A 20,041-nucleotide genomic window follows, 5' to 3' on the forward strand; every position below is an offset into this window, starting at 1 on the left:
ACCTCATTACAGTGTACACGGATTTCTATTGCTCTTCATGTGACAGAATTTTGTGGCCTGTCATTTCCTGTGGGAAATCAAGGAAATGAAACTCGGGCTCTGAGAAAATGGTTTCCCTGGTTCCTGTGTTGCTAAAGCTCCTATTCATTCATGTATGAAAATCCAGGGAGATAATTGGCTAGGAAAAATCACAAGGCCTTCTGGACAATAGTGAGGATGGGAACAGCTTCTGACAATCACTGCAACTGAGCCTTTCCTGCTGGCTTTCCCTCCACAGGACTTTTGGTTGCCTCTAGAGACTCTGTGAAGCAGAAAGCTGCTTACCTTCTGTCATAGAACCTCCCAAGGCAACCCACTTCATTTTGGGCAAGGCCTATTATTAGAAAATTCTTCCTTATCTTGAGCCAAAAGTCTGTTTCCCTATAACTTTCCCTAGCACAGTCCTTTTGAGGACTGACCCAGAAACACGGCCACCATTTATAATAGTTTCCCAAAGAAAATACAATTTGAATTCCAAATGTATAAACAATATGCTGGAACATGGCCTACTTCATTAATTGGAGCATGCTCCATAGGGGGCATGGGAAGCATGCCATAGGAAAGAAGGGTCAAGGCCAGCGCTCATGGGGTCAGTATGTAGAATCTGTTTTTGCTTTTTCCCGTCTTCCTTTGGCATTCACAACTCAAAATGGCCTATGAAAATGCATTGTAGAAAATGGGTCAGAGTGCTGGCTTCCTCATAATTCAGGAAGCCCTTGGTGTAAAGGGTTTCACATTATGGTACTCACCTGTCTAGGGGAGATGGGGTGATTGGGTAATACTGGATGAAGAGGAACTTAGCCCTATGCCCTGCCCACATTTTCTTACCTTACTACAGGAAGCAGAGCATTGTAATGGCTAAGAAAACCGCATTTGAGTTGAACAGAGATGGATTTGACTCTTGTACTGTACTACCGTATTAGCTCTGCAACTTTGAGCAAGTTCTTGAACCTTTCCAAGCATCAGGTTTGCATCTGCAAAACAGAGATTGAGAACAAGCGCAATGGAGCATATAAGGAGCACAGCAGTGCTCAATAAATGTCATTTATCACACGTATACACAATTAACTGTGTTTCCAGACCATGTGCCTTTAGCTAGAAATGACAAACCACATCCGGCTCCAGGCCATTGGAGTGTGCAGATTTGATGCTGCTGCCTTAGCTGGTGACTTGGCCCATCACTTTTAGTCAGAACTACTTTGAAAAGTTGTTGTTGTTGTTGTTGATATTCCCAGTGTGCTGGGATGGAACACAGGCGGTTGCACATGATAGACAAGGGCTTCACCATTGAGCTTCAGCCCTAGCCCTTCAGCCTATACACGGAAAGTCAGATTCTAGTTTCAAATTGAGTTATCCTCATAAACATCTCAATTATGACCTCTTCCGTTTCTTCTTGGGGCTCAAACCAAAGTACTTTATTCTTCAGCTTTATTTCTAGAATGTGCTTGTTAGAAATACAGTACTCAGTCTACGGCCATACCACCCTGAACGCGCCCAATCTCATCTGATCTCGGAAGCTACACAGGGTGGGCCTGGTTAGTACTTGGATGGGAGAAATACAGTACTCAAGATGCTACAGTTTTGTCTTATTTCATAAATTGAAGTTTCCTGATAATTCAGATGGGTCTTCTCATAGGATTTTCCCTACATTTGTGATACTTAACATTTCTGGTTTCTTGAGGATATTCTTTCCCCATCTTGGCTCTTAAAATATCAAACTGTAACTTGGAGCTGAACATGTTTCCATTTCTGTAGGTTTGTGTGCTTCAAGGGAGGATGGAATAGCATTTTGAAATGAGTGAGCTTATGGCATTGCCTACAGATTTTATTTGTGTGTGCACCAACCAATATAAGGATTTGAACTCATGTTCTCACTTGGTTTTCTTTTTTTTTTTTTGGGTCCGGTCGTGGGGCCTGAACTCTGGGCCTGGGTGCTGTCCCTCAGCTCTTCACCTCAAGGCTAGTGCTTTATAACTTGAGCCACAGTGCCACTTCCGGTTTTTTCTTTTTGCTTATGTGGTGCTGAGGAATCGAACCCAGGGCCTCAGGCATGCAAGGCAAGCGCTCTACCACTGAGCCACCTTCCCAGCCCTCTCACTTGGTTTTCTAACCAGGATTTCTTGCATGTGGCTGGCACTCTACCACTTGGACCATTCCTTCAATCTGGGTTAATTGGAAAAACATCTCAAGAACTTTTCTGCTAGGGCTGGCTTTAAACCTCAGTCTTCCAGGTCTCAGCTTCCTGAGCAGTAGAATTACAGATGTGACCAATTGACTCCTGGCAGATTTAATTTTTTAAACCAATTCTCATGCTAGTTTCAGGGGCAAATTGGTACAACAATAGCCATATTAGCTTCTGAGCTCTTTGTTGGTTGTATGGCTTGAACTTAGGGCCTGGGTACTGTCCTTGAGCCTCTTTTTGCTCAAGGCTCGCACTCTACCACTTGATCCACAGCACCACTTCCGGTTTTTGAGTGGTTAATTAGAGATAAGGTTCTCATTGGGAATTTTTTTCTGTCCAGAATGGCTTCAAACCATGATCCTCAGATCTCAGGCTCCTATATAGCTAGGATTACAGATATGAGCCAGCCTTGACAGAGAAGACTGAATTTCCATTTCCACTTAACCAGCAAAACAAGACTGGAGGTATGGCTCAAGTGGTAGAGAGCCAACTGTGAGAAAGCAAGCCAAGTAACTGAGGCTCTGAGTTCAAACCCTGATAAATAAATGCAGTGACCTGTGCCTTAGGAGAGACAGGTTCCCTATTTGGCCTCCTCAGTGCAATGCTTGTGAAGACGGAATTTCTCACCTTTGAAACTCACACTTCACTCACCTGCCTATTACCTTGCATTCCTTCATTTAACAAATATATACTGAGCATGTACTATGGACATGTGTTTTTTGGTGCTTACATTCATTTACAGGGCAAATAAATGGTGTCCTTTTTAAATGTTTTTTATTGTAAAAATAGTGTACAGAGGGGTTACAGTTACATGAGTAAGGCAATGAGTACATTTCCTATCCAGCATTGTCAAATAGTGTTCTAAGATGAGAAACACTGCGGAGAAAACCAAAGCTGCCCTCCAACAAGACTTCAGTGTTAAACAAGGTTATTAGGGAAGAGCTCATAGAAAAGCATAAGCTTAAAGAAAGCACAGACCTCAGAAAGGCAGTGGAGAGAATAGCAGGTGCAGAAAGCACAGCATAGGAAGAGGCCTGGAGTGTTTGAGCAACAGTGAAGAGCCCTGTAAGGCTGGAACAGGAAACACAAGGGAGGAGCCACTGGAGGCCACATCCAATGACCCAGTGAAGGGTATAGGTCAAGTAGGACTTTGCAGGCAAAAGGAAGAATATTGGCTTAGGCTCCAGTAGAATACTCTGACTGCTGTGTTGAAAACAGAGAATGGGGGCAAAGGTGCAGGCAGAGAGGGGGGTGTGGTTCAGGGTAGTAGTTGTATTGATGTTAGAAGTGGTTGATGTTGGAGTGATTGATTTTTTTATTCCCAAAAATATATTATAACCTTAAAGTTAATTTCTTATAATACTCTATCAATATGAGGTATATGACTTTTTTCTGGCCAGTCACATGTCATTTAGCAGTAAGACTGTGTCCTGAAAAATGTATTCTTGGGCAGTTTCATCATTGTGTGAATGTCATAGAGTGTTACACAAACTAAGGCTACCCTGTCTTGTGAGTCCTGCATCATATACATAATCTGTGGTGCAGTACATTAACCATACAGCTTATTTGGTGACAGTATTACATGTGTGCAGGATGGATATGTGAGTATGGAGAAGAAGCGTAATTCAAGGACTGTGTAAGTGGATTTTTTTCATTTGTTTTCCACCCCTTAAATCACCTCAGAAGGAAGTTAGGACCACCAACAAAGAGGAGCTATACTTCACTATTTCTGTCAGAATCTTGTTCTGGGATACTGCATCCATATTTCCTTCCTGTATTTTTTCCTCATTTATTAATAGGTCCTCTCCTGAATTCATGTTTTGTCAGCTCCAGTTTTATCTAAAATGGCCACACCCCACTATATATAGTCAAAGAGGACATGGGAATTCACCATGCTTCTTCTTGTTTATTTTACTTTGGTGCATAGTATATATGGCATTGTTTTGGTTATTTACAAGAAGATAATCCTATATAGAAACTGTGCTTTTCCAAGTGATACAACTGCAGGAGAGCCAAATGTGTTTGACAACATGATCATGACATGTGCTGCTCTGTCACAGACTGGCATTTAGGTTCACATTTATGGGATAAATGTGAGAATTTCTTCATCCAGGCTCATTCCCATCTGATACCTCTGAAGAACATAGCCACTATACTCTGAATTTGAAGAAAAATTGGTTGTTAAGATTCATTCTGTATTTATCAAGCTCTTGCTGTGGGCTCCAGAGGGACAGAGAAGCACAGTGACTGGTTTTCAAATTAAAATTTTGGATTCATAATCAGACAAGCAGTGGTGGCTGTGCTTGATGGATATTAGGACTGGATGAATGACATGTTGTCTTGGGAACTCAGGCACAGGATGTGGCTGAGCCTGTGATGGATACAAAGGAAGTAAAGGACTTTCTTCTCTTCCATGTGACTCTTAAAACTTTGATGTGTACACAATTAACAAACAGGACAGGATAAACATGTGGTTGGCCGAAACTTTCAACAGGCATTAATACACTGGTAGCTCTTATTCATAATCGACTTCTGACATTTTAAAAGTATCTTTTCTTATTAGGGTAGGTTTTGACCCATCTTTGCAGCGTCAGTCCCCTGAGCCATGGAAGCCATGGAAGTGTTTTCTCTCCACAGCTCTTCCTTCAGTAGTGGTTGGCTACCTGCCAATAGTGCGAAGACTGTTAGTACTTCTGGCACTCATGTGGCCTCTGTGGGTGTTAAACTGTGCCAACAGATTTATAAAACAAGTGAGATCGACTTGGGGGTTTCATGGAGGAGGTGTGCCTTAGAGAGAATCCCCCAAACATTAAGCTTCTGACAGTTTCACCAGTACAGCTGGTCCTGGTTTCTAAGTACATAAATCTTCTCGTAAGTGGCTTTGCTGGCCCCAATTCCTAATTCACCTATGTGACGTCTATTTGTGAATCTGGGTCATCATGAAACTAGAGGTGTGAGCTTTAGCTAGATAGTATTAAGCTCTGATTTGCTCATGCTTTCTTCCTCTCACACATTCCTGGACAGTTAAATTTGGAAGGAGGTACTCCCTATTTGTGCAGAACATAAAGCTAAGTCCTGTCTTCGACTTTTACAGGAAAATGTCAATAATATTTATCCATTAGAAGTAATGCAGTGAGGTTCAAAATAAGTTACCCTTGACATTCTTCCCAGATGTGTTCAGATGATTCCCTCAGAAAATGTTCAGAGCCCAGTGTATCCAGGCCATTGGTAAGTAGTACTTGGCATCCTAGCTAACAGTTGGCTTGATCATGGCCCCTCTGAGGATCATTGAACCTTTCAAAGAACTTTCACACTTAAAGGACCCTGATAGATAGTTACTAGAGTCAGTTTTGTGACCTTAGAGTTGTCAAATGAAGGTATACATGTACTGCATGACTGGTGTAAGGTCATTGTTGTGACTTAAAAGGCAATTGAGAGAGCTAGGTGCCAGTGGTTCATACCTGTAATCCTAGCTACTCAGGCAGCTGAGACCTGAGGATTACAGTTTGAAACCAGCTTGGGCAAGAAAGTCTGTGAGACTTCTATCTCCAATCAAGCACCATAAAAGCTAGAAGCAGAGCTATGGCACAAGTGGCAGTAGATCACTAGCCTTGAGCACAAAAGCTCAGAGACAGCATCCAGGCCTTGAGTTCACAGCCCTGGACAGCATACAAAAAAAAGGTAATTGGGAGAAGGAAGTATGTTTTATGGGACATAGATACCTAGAGCCATTTCCTATAAAATGATCACTTGCTTTACTGTGCACATGAAGTGCCTATGACCAACCTACAACCAGAGCTGGAACTTATGGATTGTTACAGCATCTTTCAAAGCCCCTTTTTTATCTTCATGTGTGATTTATTGTCTGCCAGACCCAGGTTCTATGGTTACTGATAAAATCCAAGTAGGACTTAGAGTTTGTGATGAGTTGCTCATGACTTAACTCCTGAAACTTGACATTTATGAATTGGCTGGAGGATGTCATAATATTTAAATATAAAATTTATCTTAGTGAGCTTTCTGGGTGTGGGAATAGAGTATTAGCTCACAAATATCCTTTGGGTCAATGAGCTATTTCCAATAAGTCTTTTCTATTTTGTTTCTGGTCCCAGACCAGGACTTGAACTTGGTATTTGATGCTTTTGCTCATTGGCTAGTGCACTACCAAATGAGCCACGCCTCTAACTCCTCCAATAAGTCTTTAAAAAGACTCTTCCATGTCTCTTTCTTTCATAAACTTGTCTACTTCATTCTGTGTCTCCTTATTGTTTCCAGTCTTCCAACATCATTCTCCTCTATTACAATAAGGATCTTGCTGAGACAACAAAGTTCCCTTAGCTGTCACCTCTGCCCACAGCTTCACCTGCAGCTATGACTCACTCCTAAACTTCAGACTCTCATATACAACTACCTTCTGAGCATGTTATCTACCAGGCTTCGGATCCCCTCAAACCCCACAGAAAATAGGGCCTAGGCAAGATCGTCTCTGAATTGCCTGTTGGTTCTCAAACTCAGCTTGAACCAAGCAGCAATTAAGATGATCTCCTCTTCTTTTCTGTTTCCCTGTCCCTTGGTAATGATACCATCATGTCCTCTTTTCTACATATTACAAACACAGTGTGGCAAATGTACACTGATCCCAAAATGACGGAGCCTGTGCTGAAATTACCAAAGTAACTCAACCTAGAAAGACGCAGTAGAATAAGTCATCTTGTTGCTTTTAGTCTTCAGAATGATAACAATCTTCTTAATGTAAAAGGGAAAGCATTGATTATTCTAGTAAGCATATACATTTTTGGATATCTGTGCAGAAATGCAAGACCCCCCCCCCCCCCCAGGCAGTCTTCCTTCCCTCTTTTATTGGTAGCCTGGTGCCACCTCAGAAAGCTAGAGAAACTACCTTCAAGTATGAAAGTGAGCTGACTTCCCTTCTCTGTCATTAATGTTTGTTTTGTTAGTCACAAAGCAAACCTCATAAATTTCCTCTCCTTGTTTACAGAAAGGTACATGCGAAATTTATTGCAGAAGGAGTGTGTCAAGTCTGAAATTCAGATTTGTCGTTCCACATAGAGCTGGGAAGATGAAGCAGGACCCTTCCTACGTTCTACTCTTACCGAAGGGGAAACCGAGGTCCAGATCATATGGCCAAAGTTCACACAGCTAGTGACAGAACTACAAGCATTGCTTCCTAACCCCGAGACCAGAGAGATCTAACGTTCATGTACTTTTCTGCCCCTTATCCTACCAGTGAGTTCTCAAGCCCATATACACAAAGATAACTTGGGATGAAAACTCAAAATCATAAATATGAGGAATACACACTATTATTTTGATAAGTGTAAAGAAGGTATCAGTAGATTATGCAAGTTTCTTTGTCATTCCAGCTGCTTTCTCCATCTCTACAAAACCAGGTACCACACCTTTCAAAATTACTCTACTGTCCACTTGGTACACACATTCACATAAGTATTAGCTGGAGAAACAAAACAAAACAAAACAGATGTCAGCTGCTCATACATAGTATCTTTGCCTCTCAAATGGCCAAGATTTAATGAATTGTGGTTCAAAGCCAACCTTGGCAGAAAAATCCACAAGACATCTCAAAAAATTTTTATAAAAACTGGGCTGGAACTATGGCTCAAGTGGTAGAATAGCAGCCGAATAAGCAAGCTGAATGAGTGTGAATGAAGTCCTGAAATCAGAAATAAGTACCTCTAAAAACATTAGCTGGCTACTTTTCTTCTTAAAATCTGACCTTTGAGGGATCTTTTGACTATTAGTGGTATGTGTGGAGCTTTTATCATGCATTTTTTTCTGAGTTTTTCTGTAATAGGAAAGGGATATGTCACAATATTTCTATGTGTAGTTGACAAAGATGACTTAGCTTGTAACCCTGCAGGATGGTTGAATTGAGGCTTGTGTCTCAAAGTCTAGCTGAGGTTTCCGTCTACCATCTCTTCCACATGTTTCTTTTGATCAGGTTAGATGCAGTGTTTGGATCCTGTAGGGCTTCTTAGAAAGGGTCTCTTCTAGGTATCTTGTGCCTCTTTCGCCTTTAAAGCTTTTCTTTAGTTGTATAATGTGCTAAATATGAACTCATGTTATCATTACAATAATGTGAATCTGTAGGTGGAACACCTGAATCAGGTTTTATGGATTTAGAGGGAAGGAATAGGAACATCACCGCAGACCCAAACCTGGCATGGCATGAGTGTGTCCACATCAGTTTAAAAAGAAGGTCTGTGCTCTGCATGGGGAAAGAAGAGTGGGTATAAAGCAAATAGTTCTGGACTATTTGAGGAAGATATGAGCCCTCTAACCCTGGATCCTCTAGGGATTAAGATGCTACAAGGCCAACAGGGAGACTTCTCAGCATTAGCATTTTCACTAAAGCAATCATATTTAAACAATGACTGGAAACACATACTACTATGTATACTCTGTACACATACAAAGTGGTAATGAAACTTTGAGAGCAGTCCAAAGTGCAGATAAGATACATTCAGCCTCAATAGTGACAGAACTTTTCCAGTATATTTGCATTATGACATTTACAAATTAAGACAGTAATGCTAGTGTGGAAAGGTGTTTTTTTTCTGGTTGTATTCAAAGTTATTTCACATTATTCACCTGATTTGGAAGTTTTGTAAGTATCTGACAGACTATTTAATAAGGTATAAGATCTAAGACCCAAAGATAGGAAGTGTGTATCTTGTCCATATTAATAAGCATTTATTCTGTGCCTTGACAGTACTAGTTTGATTATTGAATAAAAGATAGCTGTATATTTTTCTATGTTGTGTTCCTGGTACTTTTGTCAGTAATTATTTGTGATTTGGTTCTTACATTTCTATTCTAATGATTGAAGTGTTTTGTGTTTTTACCAGCAGACTTTTCACACAAGGTACTACTTCTTTTAGCTACCACCAGATGTCAGCAGAGGATTTGGAACTCTTGGCAGCATCTGTGTTCTGGTTTTCATTTACTAAGGCCATCCTCATGGGCCATCAACCTCCACTGGGCCACCTTCTCCCGATATCAGTATTAAATGCTTTCTCTTCAAGAATGCATGCAACCATTCACCTTTATAGCACTTGTTATTATCCTTTCTCTGATGTAAACATTTTAAACTATCATTCTTGGTGATGGTCCTATGAAACAAAGAGGGTATGTGTGTAAGCTTTTGCTTTTTGTATTTGTTTTTTGTTTTCTGATCTTTCATCACAAATAGGTAGAGCTCATCCTTCCCTGAGACAGGGAAAAGTGTAAGGTGCATTCTTTTTTCTGTGCAGAGAAATAATCTGAGCATAGAACTTGATGGCTCCAAACTAGAGAAAGTGTTTTCAACGTAGAGCAGAAAGATGTTCAGGCATCTTCACTGACGATGCCTTTTGGTCCACAGTTGATCTGCATTTGGCAGTGTTCAATTATAGATATTAAGGGACAGGATATTGAGTGGCAGAGCAAACTTTGGCAATGTGGATATAGATTTGTGTCATGGCGATTTTTCTCCAGTTCTCATCTTGCCTCTTTTTTGTTGTTGTTGGTTGTGGGCACAGTCTTGACCTCTTTTACTCAAGGCTAGAGCTCTACCACTTTGAACCACAGCACCACTTCCGGTTTGGGGGTGGTTAATTAGAGATAAGTCTCAGGGGACTTTTCTGCCTGGGCTGGCTTCAAACCTCAATCCACAGATTGTAGCCTCCTGAGTAGCTAGGATTACAGGCATGAGCCACCAGCGCCCAACCTCATCTTGCCTCTTTACTTGAATAGATTAAGTAGGGATTAGAGGCATTTGACCAGGGACAGTGGACTCTAGGGTGGGGCAAAGTTGGGGAAGGGCTTCAGTGAACACTTGGGTTTCTTTCAAGCTTCATACTGTCAGAAGTGGTAGCAACCAGAAGACTTGAGTTTGCATGTCACCAAGCTATGAGTAAACTGAAGGAGAAATCAGCTGGGGATGATTAGAGACATAAAGCAACTCATGTTTCAGCAAAGTTGCTGGAGTCTGAGGCCTGTGTAAGATGAAGGGTAAGGCATAGCATGCATGACTGAGACTATGCCCTGAGTAAAGACCTGATTGATACATGGTTCTAGAGTTTAGACTGTTTATTAAGAGATTTTCTTTGGACTGTTCAGCAGGATTTGATAAATCATATTACATCTAATTCCGAGAACTATCCCCATTCTTTTGTTGCTTTATATTGCATAATCGATTGTAAATCTGACAGCACAACAATGATTCAAAAGCAGTTGAAATATTGTGTTTTATAGAGATTTTGGTGATAATGCGCAAAGAGAATCAACTCTCTTAAAATAGCATGTAAGCTATTCTTCAAATATCCTATATATACACATGCCTTCAAAGAGGGGAGCTGACTTTCTTCCTGGAGCAGCAGCAGCTAGGGGAAGACTCTCAGATCTGTCTTATGATATACTTTTTCAGCAATATTTGTTGTTGGTGGTGGTGGTGGTTTTTAGGTTCCTTATTGTCTGATTAACACAATAACAGCATATGGGATATGTAAGGGACAGATGTAACTTACAAAATCAAAATGTCTTTACTGTTAGGAAAATGGAGGAGAAAGGAAAAAGGCCTGACTCAATCTTCAACAAGCTAGGACTGTTTACTGAGGCACAATAGCAAGGGGTACAACCTTCCCCCTGGAATGGAGGTTGTGCAAAGAAGTGGGGTTGGAGTTGGGCTTTAATGGGGTCTTGAGCAAGGAGGCAGAGGTTACCACAAAAGCCATTAGGTCTAGGGCAGTGGGGGCTTTCAGTTGGGCACACAATGGAATATTTATAGCCAGGCTTAGGTGAATTGCCCTGTCTGTGTCAAACAGTCTGAGCATATATGATGGCTTGCCTGATGTCTATATGCACCTGGGGAAATAGGGTGGGTTCAATCCTTCATTTACTCTGTGAGTTTTAGGTGATGATCTCCGACATTTCTCACTACTCGGGGGAATTCCTATAGCAAGGACCATCTTCCTCACAGAACTTTGTGTGTTCCGTGTAGCCACATTACTTGATTTCAATTCTTACCTCCCCTAGCTATGGTTTCACACTCTCCTCTTCCCCTTCGCAGATCACTGGGGTGATCCTGTTGGCCGTTGGAGTCTGGGGAAAACTTACGCTGGGCACCTATATCTCCCTAATTGCTGAGAACTCCACCAACGCTCCTTACGTGCTCATTGGAACTGGCACCACTATCGTTGTTTTTGGCCTGTTTGGTTGCTTTGCTACATGCCGTGGTAGCCCATGGATGCTGAAACTGGTACGTATGTCCCAACATAATACTGCCTTCTCAATTTTTTTTGAGACAGAAACCAAAAACAAAAATAACAACTAGGCAACTCTGATTGGCCTTTAACTCACAATCCCATGATGGTAAAGTAGACCTTTTTGAGGCCACAGATAAAACTTTAATATGTACTCATTCTAATTTTAGCAAAAGGTATTGCCTAGTCCATCTTGTAACCCCCTTCACCCATGGGAAACCCAACACACAGCATCATATAATAAATCTTGTCTTAGTCTCTGTCTCTCTCTGTCTCTCTGTGTCTGTCTGTCTGTCTGTCTGTCTGTCTGTCTGTCTGTCTCTCTCTCTCTCTCTCTCTCTCTCTCATCAGTTATGGGGCTTGTACTCTGGGCCTGGGTGTTGTCCCTGAGCTCTTCAGCTCAAGGATAGCGTTCTACTACTTTGAGCCACAGCACCACTTCTGGTTTTCTGGTGGTTCATTGGAGATAAGAGTCTCATGGACTTTCCTGCTTGGGCTGGCTTTGAACAGTAGGCTCAGATCTCAGCTTCCTAAGTAGCTAGGATTATAGGCGTGAGCTACCAGTGCCCTGCTTGTCTCAGTCTCTTAACAAGGACTGTGACAGAGCAGTGGACAATGATTCTAATACTCTATTGATGTCCCCCTGGCTAGATGCCCTGTGTCTTGTACTATGTTTTAAAAATCACCTCAGGCATGTGATGTGATAGGCAAGGCTTTCTCCAGAACAGAAGCAGCTTTTCATCTCCAAGTTCCTACTGGAAAACTCCTTCCTGTGTCCTTGAGCCTAGCTGTGCTTGCTCTTCTCTCTACTGGTGGCATGCTCTGGCTCATTGCTGTGGGAGCTGAGCTAAGCTAGAGCCTTGCATTCAGAGGGCAGATACAGCGCCAAATATTTGTTACCAAGACCATTGCTGGGGGCCTGTACTCTTAACAGAACAGAGGAGTGATGTAAAGGATGAAAGGCAGATACTGTGACTTTGCACTTTTTTTTCTGACAGACCAGTTACCAAGTTTCTTACTGTTTCTTTTTTTTTTTTTTTTTGGTCCAGTCGTGGGGCTTGAACTCTGGGCCTGGGCGCTGTTCCTCAGCTCTTCAGCTCAAGGCTAGCGCTCTACCACTTGAGCCACAGCGCCACTTCCGGCTTTTTTCTTTTTGCTTATGTGGTGCTGAGGAATCGAACCCAGGGCCTCATGCATGCAAGGCAAGCGCTCTACCACTGAGCCACCTTCCCAGCCCCTCTTACTTTTCTTGATGAGGGTTAATGTTGAAATACTTTGTTTATGAAAACTAGCAAGGGCTTCTCCTCAAAAGGAAATTTTGGTTAACGCAAGTAATCTTAGACATGTTATTTCATTAAAGAGGGAAGCAGAGATTCCACTGGGCTCATGATGTTGCCTGTCCTTGATCAGCCTTAAGCTATAGTAACATCAAGTGCCACCTCTTAAGTGGAGGGTGATTCACTCCAAAGGAACCACATTCCCAACTGGCACTACTTGATCATCATTCTCTGTTGGCAATCCCATGGAAAATGGTGGCCTTCTGACAGTCACCTTCCCTCACAAGCCTGGTGTGAGACTCTTCCCCAGAGTAATACATACTTCTAAAAGCTTGAAATTTTGCATGAAGTTTAGAGAAAGAAGGTTGTGTACATGGACCATAATTACTACATGTTTAATGTCTAAGTGACTGTGCTTTGTGAATTTTTTATGGGGTGGGGGAGAGGAGCACTAGGGATTAAACCCAACCCTTGCATTTTATTAATACTTAGAAATTGGTATTTTGAGCCAGTGTTTCCTTTTTTTTTTGTTGGGGTGGTACTGAGATTTGAACTAGGGTCCTTGCACTTGCTAGATGGATACTGTTTTAACCACTGACCCATGCCTCCAGCCTGATTTTTGCTTGGTAGTTTTGGGATAGGATCTGGCCTCTGCCTTGCATGTACCTGCACACAATCCATCAGTCAGGTTTCATGGTAACTAGAATAATAAGTACATGCCACTATGTCCAGCTCTTTGCTAAAAAGGAATCTCATGAACTTTTCTTTCTGTACAGCTGGCTTTGAGTCATCTCAGCCTCCCAAGTAGCTAGGAGTTTAAACATGAGCCACCAGTGCCACCTGGTTTCTATTATTATTATTATTATTATTGTCTTTAAGAAGTTGTACAAAGGGGTTTCAATTCAACAAGTCAGTTTATGAGTACAATGCATTTTGATCAATGTATCTTGTCCATTGTTCTCCATATTTCCCAACCCTATCCATACCCTCAAGTTACATTGCTCCATTTTCATGTAAGTAGATTGACTATACTGAGTGTATTTTCCTCAGTCTATTGGGCTGCTCATCCTCTCCTTGACATACGCCTGAACCTTGATGAAACATGTTTCATCTTCTTGGCATTCATTTTGTTAAACTATCTGTTAGATGTTCAGAGGACTTTATATATATATTACATGCCATTAGAATCCTCTCCTAAGTATATCTTTCTTTTAATATATGTGCTACTAGTTGAGTAAAACAATGTATGTTTCTATGTACATGTATACTGTAGAAGACATATGAACATTTTGCAGATAAGTAATGTGGGCCATGTGCAGTCCACCCAAATTCCACAGCATCACTAGGGTCATTGCAAACGGTCAGAACCATTGTATTTCATTTTGAGATGAGAAGCAGCAGATTGTAAGACATATGCTTTGTTGGTAAGGAATCAATTTTCCTTCCTTTTATCTGCTTTTCAAAGTTATAAAAATGGAAACAAGTGCCTTGTAATATCCCTGGATTCAGATGCTCACACATGTCTGGTCTCTGTTTCTCATACACATGCACACACACACAGAGAAAGTACAGGCAACATGTGATGAAAAGCACTAAAGTTTATAGATGCATGCAAGGTCTATTGTAGTATGCTGTATTTGCTGTTTAAAAGACTATAAATCCCATGTAGTGTTCAGACGAGAGAGGCAAGCAGCCCCCTGGGAAATGCTGAGGGTCCTGTGTTCAGGGATAATCACCATATTGAACAAGTGCATCCTCCTTTGGACCCAGATGATAGTGTAAAATTGCAAATGAAGTCATTTTGTAGACATTCATATGAAATGTGGCAAGGACAGTAGAAGAGTTTTCCCAGCAAAAGCAGGGAGCTCTGACTGCTCACACATGTGAAGGGTCTGTGTAAAACAGAGGTAAGTTCTTCAAGTTATTGAAAGCAGAATCAGCAGCAGCAAGTGGGAACTGGAAGTAGGCCAACTTATGGCCAAGGAAAAGGAAGCTTTCCCATCCTTTGGAACAGTTACAAATAGAATATGGAGGGCCAGGGAGGTCACTCAGTGGTAGAGCATCCAGGACCTAACATGTGCATGGTGCTGGGTTTAATCCCTATCATGACAACATTAATATTATTTTAATGAAAAATTACTAATATTTTTAAATGAAAAAGTCTGTAGGAGATGGCCTTTCAGATGCCATGTAGCATGCCATTATAAGTCAGAAAGGAAGGGAGTCAGAAAGACTCCTAGACAGAGCAGAACTGTGGCCTATGACCTCCAGAGTAGATTTTTCTCTACTGCAAAGATAGTAGATACCTTAGTTACAAGTGACCCTTCCAAGTTTCTCCAGGTTGAATTGAACTGACAGAACAATGCCAGTCTCTGCTGAGCCCTCCTTTAAAAAATAAAAAAAAGCTGGGTGCTAGTGGCTCACACTTATAATCTTAGCTACTCAGGAGGCTGCGATTTGAAGATTGGGATTCAAAGCCAGCCGGGGCAGAAAAGTCCCTATGAGACTCTTTATCTCCAATTAACCAATCAAAAACTGGAAGTGGCACTGTGGCTCAAATGGTAGAACACTAGCCTTGAGCATAAAGAGGCTCTGGGACAATGTCCAGGCCCTGAGTTCCAGCCCCACAACAGACAAAAAAAGTGAAAAAAGGAATGCAGATAGTCTACAGAGCTCTCCTTGGCTTGTATACTCCAAAATATTCATGTATCTGTTGAGGCTCATGTGGGCAACTCTGGGGCAGAGTATTTTTAATTTTTAAACTTTTTGAATCTTTCTTAAGGGAGTATAAGGCCTTGTCCAGTCCTACCTATCAGGAAGCAGTTTATCCCTCTCCTTAATCCCAGCATCTGACCTTGTTCTTGTCCACTTGATTTTTAGTATGCCATGTTCCTGTCCCTGGTGTTTCTGGCTGAGCTTGTAGCTGGCATTTCAGGGTTTGTGTTTCGTCATGAGGTGAGTATATGGAAGGTGGAAAACTCAGTTAACTGGTCTTTGAGGGGGAAATTTTGGAAAATTCTTGGAATGTATGAAGCATGCAGATAGGCTAGCTAGTTTAACCAGTGGTGTCTCCAGTTTCCAAATGTCATGTAATATAGCCTGAAATTCTAATTAAATTTTCCATGCAAGAATTTCACCAAATTCTAAACTTCCTTGTTGATCTTCGCTCTGTTTCTCTGTATAACTATTGCATGAAATAATTCTGCACTCTGATTTAAAACAGTGACTTTCTATATAGATGAAATATTCCTTCAGAATAGTTGCTTTGCTTCAACAGAACATGTGTGTATCTGTAACAAGTTGTCTGGGCCTGTTAAAGGCAAGTCAAACTAATTATCTTTCTATCTCATAAACCCATTATTAAACCCTGTATTGTAGTAGAACCCTGCATAGATGGAGAGCCAGAAGTAGATAGGCATATGTGGGAAAGAGGAACATAGAAGATCCCGGTTGAAAACACACTGAGGAAGAGTGTTACTGGGGTGCTGACATCATGTCTTCCTGGGCCCTGCTTTTATTCTTGGTCAAGTTGTATCCCTTGGGATCTTAGCTTTTTATTTTTTACTCCTTTCCCTATTGCCCTGAGTTTTCCATTTACTGGAGGCATACAGTATCCAGCCCAAGCTGATTTCTAGAACCCACTTCATATGAATTCTGCATCTAGAGTTAGACTTGCCTCCCTCATTCTTATTCTCAAGTGAAACCCAATGACATCACAGCCTTGACAGTCGTGATAGATGCCCCAAGTTCATACATGAGTACCAGGAGCCTTCTGCCTCACTCCTGCCTGAGCCCTCTTGTCTCTTCGGTGCTTTTGTGACTATTCCATGTAGACATTTTCTTTAAATGTCTTCTGCTTCCTAGGGCTTGAAATTCCTTACCTCCTAATTTCTTTTATCTGAGCCACTTAGGAAGCCACACTTAAACCTCAAATGCTGCTGGTCCTGAATTTGGCTAAGCAGTCAAACTCACGAAGTGACAATAGGTCACACTTGGTAGCATTTACACAGAAGAATGTAGTAGGAAGCTCAGTATACCTGCAGGGCAAAGCTTATTTTCTCAGCTTGTGTCCTTAGAGTGGCCCAGGGCCTATTCTATGTACAGCTTCTGCACCAAGGGACATCTTAGGTGCAGTGAAATAAAGCGACATAGCTGGGTATGGCAGCCATTTTGGCTTAGAGGATCCATGTAGCTAGTGTTAGTTTACCACTTGTAACTGTGCCATGGACATAACTTTTGAAATTAGCAAGGACTCTATCATAACTCTGAGCTTCCCACTAGGTAATTATTGTCATTTGCTCTCTTCCTAATCTGGAAGCATTTCATTATTTACTATAAGCCAGGTGGCCTGACAACATACCTTCCTGCAGAGAACAGTGCTTAGAATTTCAGGGTCAAATGTGTTCATGGAGGAGGGAAAAGGATTTTGTTAATGCTTTATAATCAGAAACCATCTTGTTCTGTAGCCTCTTTTACTTTGACCTCAGTGAGCATGGGTAAGTGAAAGTTTTGTCCCATTTCTGCATGGTAGAATAGGGATCTGTTTGGGGACTAATAACAGTTTTCCTGTCCCCTATGTGGATTTTCCATTATTATTTCTTTTGCATAATGACCAGGTTATAGAAATGAAGGTGGACATGAGTCAGTTCAAAGAAAATAAGTAGAAAATCATGGCTGAGGCTATCACAGCCTTCTCAAAAGCTGACTAGCCACATCAGCAGATCTTTTAACAGGCTAGGCTACTTCGGAACTGAGGATGTGGCCAACAATTTATTTTCAATTCCTGGGCTAATAAACCCCTTGGTGAATTTCCCTTCCCAAACTTCCGTTTATCCAGAGTCTTTCAGAAGAGGCAATACTGGGGTTGAAATTGGTATGACTCTCAGTTTGGACTACAGTGAACCTAAACCATATTCCTCCCCTTGTTTTACATAGATCAAGGACACCTTCCTCAGGACTTACACGGATGCCATGCAGAACTACAATGGCAATGATGAGAGGAGCCGTGCAGTGGACCATGTGCAGCGCAGCGTAAGTTCCAGGGAAGGAGATGGGGATGAGGCCTCCCTGCCAGGTCTGGGGTTAGACTTGTAAGCTGTGTCAGTACAGTGGACCAGTAGCATTTGGTGGACAGAGGGATTGGGAAGGCTCCATCTACTGGCTGAGTAATGTGGCAGGGGTGGGAAATGTACTAAGAAGAAGCTGAGGACCTATGTGAATGGCTGTGCTGCCTGTGCTTTGTAGAAGGCAAGAGGGGAATAGAAGAGAGCTTTCCTGCCTGGAGGCACTTAGGGTGACAGAGGCTAGTGCAAAAGCCTGCCTGCCTACTGGGATGCTTAGCCAAGTCATCGAAGCACTGCTTTGCTATGTGGAGATGGTAAGAAAGGCAACAGATATGTGATCTAAATGTACTTCTTTTTCTTGAGTTCACGTGGGCACTGAAGTGAGAGTAATTGTGAGTGGAGCTTCAGTTCAAAAGCTGTTCATGTTGTCTTAGGAGTGTTGGTCCATGTTTCTCTTTTAAAAGTTGCAGGGTAGTGTGAGTGAGGAGACCATAATGTTTTTGATCTAACACTCTTTGATTCTTTTCTTTTCCATGTTCACAGCTGAGCTGCTGTGGTGTGCAGAACTACACCAACTGGAGCACCAGCCCCTATTTCCTGGAGCATGGCATCCCCCCAAGTTGCTGCATGAATGAAACCGATTGCAATCCCCAGGATCTACATAATCTGACTGTGGCTGCCACCAAAGTTAACCAGAAGGTACAGACTTCTTCCCAGCCCTGATAGGACCAGTGGTGAATGTTTGGGAGGGCTTTGTTGTTTCTGTGAAATTGACTGATAGGTTGGAAAGGGTAGTCCAGGAGGGAGTCAAGAGTCTTCCTTTGTGGTCCTTGATTGCCGGTGAGAGGCACTTGAGGCTGCTCACTTCTAAAAGAGGAAGCTGTGCCTCAGATCAGCTTCGCATTGCTCTCCCGCAGTGAGCATCTCCCAGGCACAGTCAGGAAGGAAGGTTTGGCAAGTGGTTCCTGTTAACCCTGATGCCTGTGTCAGGCAGGGAATGTTGGCTTTCTTCTTTCTGGGTGTCTTTCTTCTGCTTAATATACCATCTAAACATGAAATTATTCGCAGCTGGGTGCCAGTCTTTGGCAGGAAGAAGAGAGCAGAGTTGACAGACAGCATCTGCTTCTGCTAGGAGGGTGGCCTTTATTTTAGGGAGTTCCCTGCTAGAGGAAAAGAAATCAGTAACTCCAATTCAACTCACTGTCAACATTCTGACTTCCAAAGAAACAGGGGTGAAAAAGATGGTTAAAGGAAATTAGGATGTTAGTACATAGTGAAAATGGGAGAAATGAAGATTTGGTAGTCGAAGAGAAGGAAAATCAATTTTATATCACACAAACAATACAATGAAGATGCAATCCAGCTGTTTGTGAAGACTATCTACATTCTTAAACATTTAGTGAAATTCCACATACGTAGTATGATTTGATGAAATGAAGAGGAAGAAGAAAGCCTGTTGAGTTTTATCTGTGGTTATTCAGCCATGGAGAAATTTTTATCAAGATAAAATTCTGTTTTTATGATGTCTTCAAAATTCCATGTGATCTGGGCCAACTACTGAATAATTCATAGAGATGATAGCCATTCTTTCCAGATTAGAATGTTGTGAGGTAGTATCTATATATTTCATCTATCTAGAGGGATTACTTATCACAAAAATGCTGCAAAACAGGTTTTGTTTTTGTTTGTTTTTGTTTTTTTGTTTGTCCTTCTGGAAGCACATGCTGTTGTTCTGGACTTAGAAGTCTGCAAGCGATGAGAAGTCTGCAAGCGAAGCAGTTCCATATGATTTAGTTCTGACAACTTTTTGCCTTAGCTAAGAAAATATATATTCCTACTGGAATTTTCTTATGAACCACAACTTAGAAATTCCCTTAATGTCTCGATGTCTAATGAGATGACTTCTGGATTTTTAATGAATATCCCCAGTGAACACCCAGACACTTTGCTTCCATTTGCTGAAGTGTCAAACATACCTGGCCTGTTGTGGACACTCTCATAGAAGGCAAGAAGTATTCTATGACAATTAAATATTAGGCTTCTCAGACTCATTCATAAAAGCAGCACTCATCAAGAGTTGGTGCAGGGCTAAACTTCCTCTCTTTTGTGAAATTTGAGGATCTAGAAATCAAGAGCTACAAAGCCTTGGAGTCAGATTCCAGTCTAAATTCTGAGTCAGCCACTCATTGATGTGTGATC

At 41.7% G+C, this 20,041-nt stretch overlaps 1 protein-coding gene across 1 annotated transcript in view; it reads left to right on the forward strand.

Moving 5' to 3' along the window:
• Positions 1-20,041, forward strand: part of Tspan7 (tetraspanin 7) — a 114,811-nt gene that overhangs the window by 81,277 nt on the left and 13,493 nt on the right. Inside the window, exons 2-5 of the mRNA XM_042702438.1 lie at positions 11,310-11,498; positions 15,660-15,734; positions 17,715-17,810; positions 18,386-18,541. Coding sequence (XP_042558372.1) covers positions 11,310-11,498; positions 15,660-15,734; positions 17,715-17,810; positions 18,386-18,541 — 516 coding nt within the window. The remainder of the gene's footprint in view (positions 1-11,309; positions 11,499-15,659; positions 15,735-17,714; positions 17,811-18,385; positions 18,542-20,041) is intronic.

Source organism: Dipodomys spectabilis, unplaced genomic scaffold, assembly GCF_019054845.1.
Source record: "Dipodomys spectabilis isolate Male_0828 unplaced genomic scaffold, ASM1905484v1 ptg000324l, whole genome shotgun sequence".
Lineage (NCBI taxonomy): Eukaryota > Metazoa > Chordata > Mammalia > Rodentia > Heteromyidae > Dipodomys > Dipodomys spectabilis.